General features: G+C 42.8%; 1 protein-coding gene across 1 annotated transcript; it reads right to left on the reverse strand.

The window, feature by feature from the left end:
• Nucleotides 1-1244: 1244 nt before the first annotated feature.
• LOC139561405 (protein mono-ADP-ribosyltransferase PARP14-like) lies at nucleotides 1245-9310 on the reverse strand. Its single transcript, XM_071378467.1, has 7 exons — nucleotides 9104-9310; nucleotides 8147-8259; nucleotides 4282-6183; nucleotides 3847-4083; nucleotides 3525-3749; nucleotides 3283-3337; nucleotides 1245-3187 (listed from the first exon to the last, which is right to left on the reverse strand). Exons 1-7 carry the CDS (start codon nucleotides 9273-9275, stop codon nucleotides 2022-2024), a joined length of 3870 nt encoding a protein of 1289 aa, XP_071234568.1. The 5' UTR covers nucleotides 9276-9310; the 3' UTR covers nucleotides 1245-2021.
• Nucleotides 9311-10044: the final 734 nt, after the last annotated feature.

The following is a 10044-nucleotide window of genomic DNA, read 5'->3' on the forward strand; positions in this document are numbered from 1 at the left end:
TGCCCACCCAAAACACATGCCCTGACCATAAACACATAAAAAACAACATAAAACAGGTCAGGACTGTTACAGTGAGTGCTGTTAAATTATACAATATCAGTACTTTTTGCATTTACAACTTGTCTGTATAATTGTATAATTGTATAATCTGTATAATTGCTATTTTTGGGACTGGTGCTCTTCACAAAATAGATGGCATCATGAGGTAGGAAAATGATGTGGACATATTGAAGCAACTTCTCAAGACATCAGGCAGGAAGTTAAAGCTTGGTAGCAAATGGGTCTTCCAAATGGACAATGACCCCAAGCATACTTCCAAAGTTATGGCAAAATGGCTTAAGGAAAACAAAGTCATGGTATTGGAGTGGCCATCACAAAGCCCTGAACTCAGTCCTATAAAAAATGTGTTTGCAGAACATAATAAGCTTGTGCGAGCAAGGAGGCCAACAAACCTGACTCAGTTACACCAGCTCTGTCAGGAGGAAAGGGCCAAAATTCACCCAACTTATTGTGGGAAGCTTGTGGAAGGCTACCCGAAACGTTTGACCCAAGTTAAATCATTTAAAGGCAATGCTATCAAATACTAATTGAGTGTATGTAAACTTCTGACCCACTGGGAATGTGATGAAAGAAATAAAAGCTGAAATAAATCATTATTCTGACATTTCACATTCTTAAAATAAAGTGGTGATCCTAACTGACCTAAGACAGGACATTTTTACTAGGATTAAATGTCAGGAATTGTGAAAAACGGAGTTTAAATGTATTTGGCTAGGGTGTATGTAAACTTCCGACTTCAACTGTATATGTTCGAGTAAATATTATTCAAATCAAATGAAATGTTATTTGTCACATGCGCCGAATACAACAGGTGTAGTCCTTACAGTGAAATGCTTACTTACAAGTCCTTAATCAACAATGCAGTTTGAAGAAAAATTCCAACAAAAAATAAGAAATATAGGTAACAAATACTTAAAGAGCAGCAGTAAAATTACAATAGGGAGGTTGATATACAGGGGGTGATTACCACAAATGTTATGAACATTTAAAGAAAATCAGTATTTGTAATGTGTTTTATTTCCAAATGATTTCTTGTAATATTTCTACAAATGTGATAAGAGAATTAAGTTCTCCTGTTCATTAACCAATCCAATTTGTTTAATTACTCAGTCTGCGCTATCAGGATTTGTATGATACTGATAGAAATGAAACAGACAGAGGCCCAGTCTACCATAGTTAAACGTTTATTCACAGAACGTTCTAACGTGCACATTACAAAGACCTTCAATTTATAGTGACACACATACTTCCACACAAACCATCAAAACCCGCCAATGGAGATTAGGGGAGTCCGTGAGAATAGCGTCTTCCTGTCCTCCCCTAATATAGGGAGAGACCTGGGACTGGGAAGTTCTCAGTGTCCCAGCCAAGGTAGGCCCCGAATCTGGCTCAGACAGACAGTCTGTTATCAAAATTCTAGACACATTGTCCCCAAAACATTGATTCAGACTAGGAACTACACTCCAGGATATATTATTATTCCCCTGACTAAAATCGTCACACGTATTATAATAATCGAAATATTCTAAAACTTACATAAATGCTTAATAATAGTCTAATGATTCAAATCAATTTCATACAATCATATGGCTAATGATGTTAAGAACATTTACTCTCTATGTTCAATGAGTGGGTCATATTTTATTGCTTTGCTGTTATAATAATTTCAATGAAGTCAAATATTAAAGAACACATGTGTCCCTGCTCAACGTGTGTGAACCATAAGCCTATGGATGGTCATGGTCCAGAAAAATACGATGCAGTTTAATCATAGTAATTTGCCACAAAATCCCTTGATTTTCACTAAACTATAACAAAAATAAAATATATACTAAAGAAAAAATATATATATATGTTGGACAAGCAGCTATTCTACAGTGGTATAGAACTGACTGGTGTCCACATAGTTATTAGTCAGAAACACACGTTGCCATCACTCAATGGTTTCAGGTATATCTCATCTACTTAAAGTTACTATAACCTTTCCAAAGGTGTCCTGCTTGGTCATAAAGACCCTTAGCTTCATGGTAGACAGCATTGGCTGCTTTCTCTGCTGCCTCCAGTACTGTCTCTGCCTCCTCTGCTGCAGTAGCTCCTACTATCCCTCCTCTTAATGCTCCTGCTGTAGCAGCGGACCCAGCAACAACTCCTGCAGCTATGCCTACCCCTGCACCTATGCCTATCCCTGAACCCATTCTAATGAGCGCCACTGTCTCTCCTGCAATGACTGGTCCTTCTGCATTCGCCATGACTGTTGGCACTGTTTTCATTGAAGCTGCCATCTGACGTTTGACTAAATGAATCAGTGGTTTTGTATCGAATGTGAGTGGGATCCCTGTCACCAGTGCCACCCCAAGAAAAGCTCCTACCACAACACCTGTTGTAATCCCTGACAGTTTGATCAGGAGTTTCTTCCACACTATTTCTTTAACATGTTTTCCCATCTCTTCCTCTGACATCTGGCTGTTTAACTCTCTAAGACTCTCTATCTCTGCTTGTATTAATCTCTCTGCCTCTTGGAGCATCTCACTGGTGTAGAACCCTCCTCTGTTATCTCTCACCATCTTCTCTATGGTGTTGAGTAACTCTGTTACTTGGTACTGGTTGCTGTACCGACCCTGCTGATTGGTGTTCCAGTATTTGTTGTCGATCACGTGACATCGGCCTCCACATTTCTCCACAAGCTTGTTCAGTTCATCATTCTGTTGGACAAACTTCTCAATGGTCAAACCATTGAGCTGGTCACCATGAGTGAAGAGGACTGTGGCATATTTGAAGGCCTCTGGTGAAAAATAAGTCTCGATTTTCGCCACGGCTTCGTTCTCGTGGACTGTGTACCGTTCCACTTTCAGTACGATGAGAAAGGCATGCGGCCCTGGAGCACACTCTGTTATACATTTAACTATTTTAGGTTTCAGCTCCTCTTCAGGGATGTCAGTGTCAAAGCATCCAGGTGTGTCAATCAGGGTGATGTTTCTGCCTTTGATGTTCTCGGTATGAGCTTCACATATCTGTGTTGAGGAGGTGGAGGAACTGTCTGAGAGGAACACATCATCTTGTCTGAAGATGGTGTTTCCAGCACTGCTTTTACCTCCTCCGGTTTTCCCCAGCAGCACAATCCTGATGTCTATAGGGAGGGTTCAGAATTAGAACTTGAAATGGATCAATCATATAGTAATAATGTATTGGATTTAAAGGTGGGAGTGAAGTGTTGTAACTCACCATGTGCTGGACGATTGCCCATTCTGGGCAAAGCATTCTGGGCAGTCTGAAAAGCCTGTAGATTAGAATAAAAAATACAACTGTAATGAAGGACTGTAATTATAATTATTACACCAAATTTAGAATTTAGAATTTATGACACAATTTTATAAAACGGCTTCAGAGACGTGATTGGCTGAAATATATTTAAGTTAATGGACATTTTGTGAAATGCTTTAAGACCTTTAAAAGTCTCTACTCACCTTCGTAGAATCTCTGTCATTGGGATGGACGACAATGCGGACAAGGAAAGGGGTTCTGCTCGCTCGGTTCTGTTCATACCTACGGATCTCTTCTAGCAGAACCTGTGTTACCACGTTGTCAGGGAACTGGAGAACCTCACCAGTTCCAACTACAGGGAACGCAATGGAACAGAAGCCCCGGTTCTCACAAGAGGTCAGGATTTTCCTCACACCCTGCCTCAGAGCCTGAGAGAGGACCAGAGGTCAAGGGTTAATGGAGGTTCAAAGGTCATAACACACACACACACACACACATACACACACACAGAACAAGGGGACACACCTGTACTGCTGGTCCTTGGGGGTTGTTGTCCCAATGTGCACAACTGAGGAAGAAGACAAAGCCAGACCTGAGACCAGAGAGTCCCTCCACCAGGACATTGTGACCGGGTGCAGTCTGTCCCCCTGATTCCCTCACAAACGCTGTCATCAGCGCCGGTCCAGCTGCCTCCAACAAGACATTACCAACACGGGAGGAGAGAGGGTCACTACCAACCATGGGGGACACAAGGGCATCCACCTTCAGAGAGATAGAGAGAGAGAGAGACAGACAGAAAGACAGACAGACAGGAAAATATATAAAGAAATAAAGTAAAAGGGTAAGAAAAGAAAGAGAAAGTATAAAAGAGAAAGGGAACATTGAGTCAGAATGAAGTCAACCTAATTCACAGAATGTTGTTGAATCAAGGCCTTGGCCATGTCAGTGTCCCTCTCTCACCTGCTGCTTCTCTATGGTTCCCTGGATGATCTCCACCTGGACACAGACCTCTGGAGCGGCTGTTCCCCTGGTGGAGGCAGCAGTGGTGTCTCTCTGAGGAGCATGTGTAGTGGTAGTGGTGGGGCTGGACTCTACCTCCCACCCAGGAAACTCCCTCTTCCCCTGTAACAGCCTATCACAGGCCTCCTGCATGGCTCTCACTGCCTCTCCACTCACATCAATCAGAGTGACCTTGGTAAGGATGTGCTGTTTCCTCCCAAAGTCCCTCACTGCAGAGACTATGGCCTCAGAACACACCTTAAGAGGAACGCCGAATAACCCCGAGCTGATGCAGGGCATGGCCAGGGTCTGGAGCTCCAGGGTCTCTGCCAGATCCAGGGCTGCCTTTACTGTCTTCTCCAGCAGAGGGCGCTCATTCCCACCTACGCTGCCCCCTACTGGTCCCACTGCATGCAGCAGCATCTTACAAGGCAGATTCCCTCCTGTAGTCTCTACCACTGTACCTGTGGGCACTCTCCCTATCTGCCTAACCAGATCCCTGCTGGCCTGCTGTACCTCAGGCCCCCCCGCCCGGCTCAGAGCTGCAGCCACGCCTCTAGCGTGATCCAGATCCTCATTAGCTGCATTCACCAGCACGTCCGCCTGTTCCTGGGTGATGTCACCTTGACACACCACTACCTGCAGCCCCAGCTGGAGGCGATAGCTGGTGGCTGAGACCGTCTCGTCCAATCTTGATCCGGTGCCCGCTTCGTTGACTACGGCATCCTGATGTCGTTGAGGGTGTCTCACAACTCTCACACTGGACTGGTCTATCAGAAAGACCCCAATCTCCTCCCTCAGCTCCTTAACCTGCTTCACGTGGCCCAGAAACAGCACACTACAGCCAGGACCGCACCTGGCTGCCACCCTGCGTCTGCCCTGGTTCATCTCCTTCAATTTCTTCTCAAGCTTGGACCTCAGATCAGCTGGGAGGGCAGCGCAGTTAGGCAAGTCAATCTTCTCCTCCCCAAACTCTGCCAACAGATCCTTCTCAGCCTGGTCCAGTTTCCAGGTGGAGAGGGCGAACAGACAGAGCTCTGTATCCCCCAACTCTACCTCCACATGGCCTCCCAACCCCAGCAGACTGCTCAGGTTCCCAGGCCTCCCATACTCATCCCTCAGGAAAGACAGGAGATGGGACGACACCTCAGGCACAACCCGCTCCAGTACCAGAGAGATCTTATCTGTAACCAACTGTCTGGCTTTCCGGACTTCATTTGCGAACCCCTCCAGCTTCAGCTGAGCTGAATCAATGTGAGTCACCCTCACCCCTGGAACAACCTTACCTAGATGCTTTTCTATTACTTCCCCTAAAAGACGGAGCTTGGCCTGCCCTGGACGACAGGTGATGCTGATCTTCTCCTGCTTCCCGAAGCTCAGACCCTGATCTTGGAAGGTCTCCAACTCCTTCAGCTTGGCCTTGACCTCAGCCCCCTGCCCAACCACCACCACAAACCCTTCCCCTAACTCGCAATATACCCTCACATCCTCCGAACCCAGGGTACTGCTCTGCAGCAGAGTCTGGAGCTTACCTGGGTCTACCTCATAGTGGCATTTGTACCGCTCATGGAGCTGTTTGAACAGTCTCTCTACCTGTACCTTCCAGGGTCCCACCCCAAACCCGATCCCATCTCCACATAACCCAGCTTGGCCTGAATCTTTGACCACTGCCCTCCCATCCTCTGGATGTAGGTGGACAGAGCAGCCTAGGGAGGACAGCTGCTGCTGCAGGTCTCTTCCAGCCCCAGGGCTCTCCTTCAGGTATCTCAGGAGGTAGGAGTCTAGATGGAGTTCATGCTCTAGGCCACCAGGTGGCGATGTCTGGACAGGGAGGGAGGGATGGAATGGGAGGGACTGGTGACTCTAGAGTCAGAGAAAAAAGGTGTAAGTCCTGGGGAATTCCACTCTTAATGATTATTATGTCTGTCTCTATCTACGTTTATTATTCATTTATTATTGTAGGTTGACCATACAGCTGCGTCTGGATTATCTGGTAAATCTAGCAACTGGTTTGTTATTTGTCTATTTAGTTTAGTACAGATTTTTGTTTAGCTAAAATGTACAGTACCAGTCAAAAGTTTGGACACACCTATTCATTCCAGGGATTTTCTTTATTTTGACTATTTTCTACATTGTATAATAATAGTGAAGATATTCTTCAAAGTAGCCACCCTTTGCCTTGATGAAAGCTTTGCACACGCTTGGCATTCTCTCTACCAGCTTCATGAGGTAGTCACCTGGAATGCATTTCAATTAACAGGTGTGCCTTGTTAAAAGTTAATTTGAGGAAATTAATTCCCTTCTTAATGTATTTGTGCCAATCAGTTGTGTTGCGACAAGGTACGGGTGCTATACAGACCAAGTCCATATTATGGCAAGAACAGCTCAAATAAGCAAAGAGAAACAAAAGTTCATCATTACTTTAAGACATGAAGGTAAGTCAATACGTACATTTCTTCAAGTGCAGTCGCAAAAACCATTAAGCGCTATGATGAAATTGGATCTCATGAGTACAGCCAATGGAAAGGAAGACTCAGAGTTACCTCTGCTGCAGAGGATAAACACATTAGAGTTAACTGCACCTCAGATTGCAGCCCAAATAAATACTTCATAGAGTTCATGTAACAAACACATCTCAACATCAACTGTTCAGAAGAGACTGGATGAATCAGGTCTTCATGGTCGAATTGCTGCAAAGAGACAATTACTAAAGGACACCAATAAAAATAAGACTTGCTTAGGCCAAGAAACACGAGCAATGGACATTAGACTGGTGGAACTCTGTCCTTTGGTCTGATGAGTCCAAATTTTAGATTTTTGTCTCCAACCTCCGTGTCTTTGTGAGACGCAGAGTAGGTGAACAGATCATCTCCACATGTGTGGTTCCCAACGTGAAGCATGGAGGAGGAGGTGTGATGGTGTGGAAGTGCTTTGCTGGTGACACTGTCTGTGATTTATTTAGAATTCAAGACACACCAGCATGGCTACCACAGCATTCTGCAGCAATACGCCATCACATCTGGTTTGCGCTTAGTGGGACAATTATTTGTTTTTCAACAGGACAATGACCCAACACACCTCCAGGCTGTGTAAGTGATATTTGACCAAGAAGGAGAGCGATGGAGCGCTGCATCAGATGACCTGGCCTCCACAATCACCCGACCTCAACCCAATTGAAATGGTTTGGGATTAGTTTGACCACAGAATGAAGGAAAAGCAGTCAATAAGTTCTCAGCATATGTGGGAACTCCTTCAAGACTGTTGGAAAAGAATTCCTCATGAAGTTGGTTGAGAGAATGCCAAGTGTGTGCAACACTGTCATCAAGGGAAAGGGTGACTACTTTGAAGAATCTCAAATATAAAATATATTTTCATTTGTTTAACACTTTTTTGGTTACTCCATGATTCCATATGTGTAATTTCATACTTTGGATGTCTTCACTCTTATTCTACAATGTATAAAATAGTCAAAATAATGAAAAACCCTTGAATGAGTAGGTGTGTCCTAACTTTTGACTGGTACTGTATGTTCTTATCATTCCTCATTTTGTAAATTATTATGTTACTTATTATATTATCACATAAACCAAACATGCAATGTAATCAGACTATTTTGACGTCATTTGAAGGGATAATAAAGTTATTACCTGACAGATCCATGATATATGACTAAACTTTGTGTTTACTGGGATGTAAATACAACAACAGTGCATTGATGTCTGTGTGTTTTGACCTCATATTATGGAACATAAATGTCTTATCTAACAGGTTATGTGACTCAGCCTGTAATCTATACTGTAGTTGTGTCTGTGTAGTCTGGGCTCACCACCTGACTGCTTACTGGAGAGCTTGTCTCCAGGCTGTCTCTCAGAGTGAGGGAGAGAGGTCCTCCAGGCATCTCCAACACATGATTAGGTTTCTGAAGTACCCTCTCCTGGACTGGAAGAGATACAGACTCATAATGAGTTGTTGTTTTTTGTTGTTGTTGTCATGTAGTAGTAAGAAAAATAACAGCAATTATAATAATAATAATATATGTTAACTGTATTCATTAAGCCTTTTGTATTTCACTCCAGGACTTGAAGAGTTAAATGATAAATAGGCTGGAGGAGTTGTGCTATTATCTATTAAGTAATATACTGTATGTACATTTTTAAAGTTAATAATTCATCTTAAAAGTTATTAAAGCAACATGTTTCTTCCTTTAAGATTGATGAAGTAGAGTTAGAGTTGATCAAAGTGTAGAGTTAATCAATATAATGAAAAGCCAAAGGAATGCATTTGTGTATGCCTGTCTGCATACACTAAGCCTGGATATGTGAAAGTGAAATTCAAGCCAATGCCAGATTAATTTGTGGCATATGTCAGCCATCACTACTTACAACATTCACAAAGTCAGAAACCTTGCCTATTTCTACAATGTATTTTCTTAATTAACCCTAAATCTAACCCTAACGTTAACCACACTGCTAAACGTGTGCCCAACCCTAACCTTAAATCAATACCAAAAATAAAATGTTTTTTTTTCATGAATTTTTATGATAGCCAATTTTGACTTTGTGGCTGTGGTAATTAAAGAAAAACGTATGTCTGACAAACATTCTGATTCAACAAATCCTCCTAGAAAGTTTAAATATTGTATATAACACATAGTAATCAAATAGGCCATAGAATAAAACATATATTGAAAAAACTAACTTGAACTTATGAACCGACATTGGCTATATGGTAAAAAAAAAAAAGGTACTCAATATCCTATCAGTTCGCTTTAACATTGTCATACCTGTCCGGTCAATAAAGGCAACCCTGTAAACTTTGTCACCAACTGATTCTACTGGTCCACAATCTCCGCCACCGGATTTACGTTGAATTTCAAAGTACTTTTTTATCTTATTTTTCTGTGATGTGTCCAGAGTCTGGCACTCGAAGAAAACAGGGTATTTGTAAACGTCCATATTATAAAGTAGCTTAGCTATTAGTCAGTCGATCGAGGAGAATAACTACACTGCAGCCACCACACCCATGCACGAAGGCAAACATACATATTATATTTACATAACTTGATGAATAATAGAGATCGCCCAGTCGTCTATTATTGGTTCAGATTTTGTCAGCCCTAACCTACCGGTAAATCAACTTCTGTGTACGCACCGTGCTCGTTGAGGGGATTCAATTAACCGGGCCAGGTCGCCCAGTTATACGTCTTTTGCACCGGGTGAAAGTTAATTGCATTCGTTTTGGAACAGGGCTGCCTCCTGGCCCGGTTCAAAGCCTAAGTAACGGAGATTACTATTCGATTTGAACAACTCTTGCCGGTTCAAACCGGCTCAACATAATCGAATCTGCTCAATGGTAAAGCGAAGGGATACATGCAGTGAGTTGCTACAGTCACACTGTTGGGCTGACGTGCGAACCATAAACGCTTTTTTTGCCTTATACTGTAGGGTGTATGTTTAGGCTAAGTGATTAGCTATTGGGTGACATTTTTACCATAGCATATAGTGTTTTCGTGTATGTAGGCTACATACACATAATTATTGCTGAATTCAGGTGCTATTCGGGAATCAGACATGTCTTTCTTGCTAGCTGATTGAAAGCATCGCGTCTATAAATACAATCTTAGAAATAAAGGTGCATGGAAGAACCCTTTGGGTTTCCACGCCTGCGGAACCTTTCCAGCTCAAAAAGGTTTATTGAGGAACCCCTGTGTACAGGTTCAAACTG

This window comes from Salvelinus alpinus, chromosome 31, assembly GCF_045679555.1.
Source record: "Salvelinus alpinus chromosome 31, SLU_Salpinus.1, whole genome shotgun sequence".
Taxonomy (NCBI): domain Eukaryota; kingdom Metazoa; phylum Chordata; class Actinopteri; order Salmoniformes; family Salmonidae; genus Salvelinus; species Salvelinus alpinus.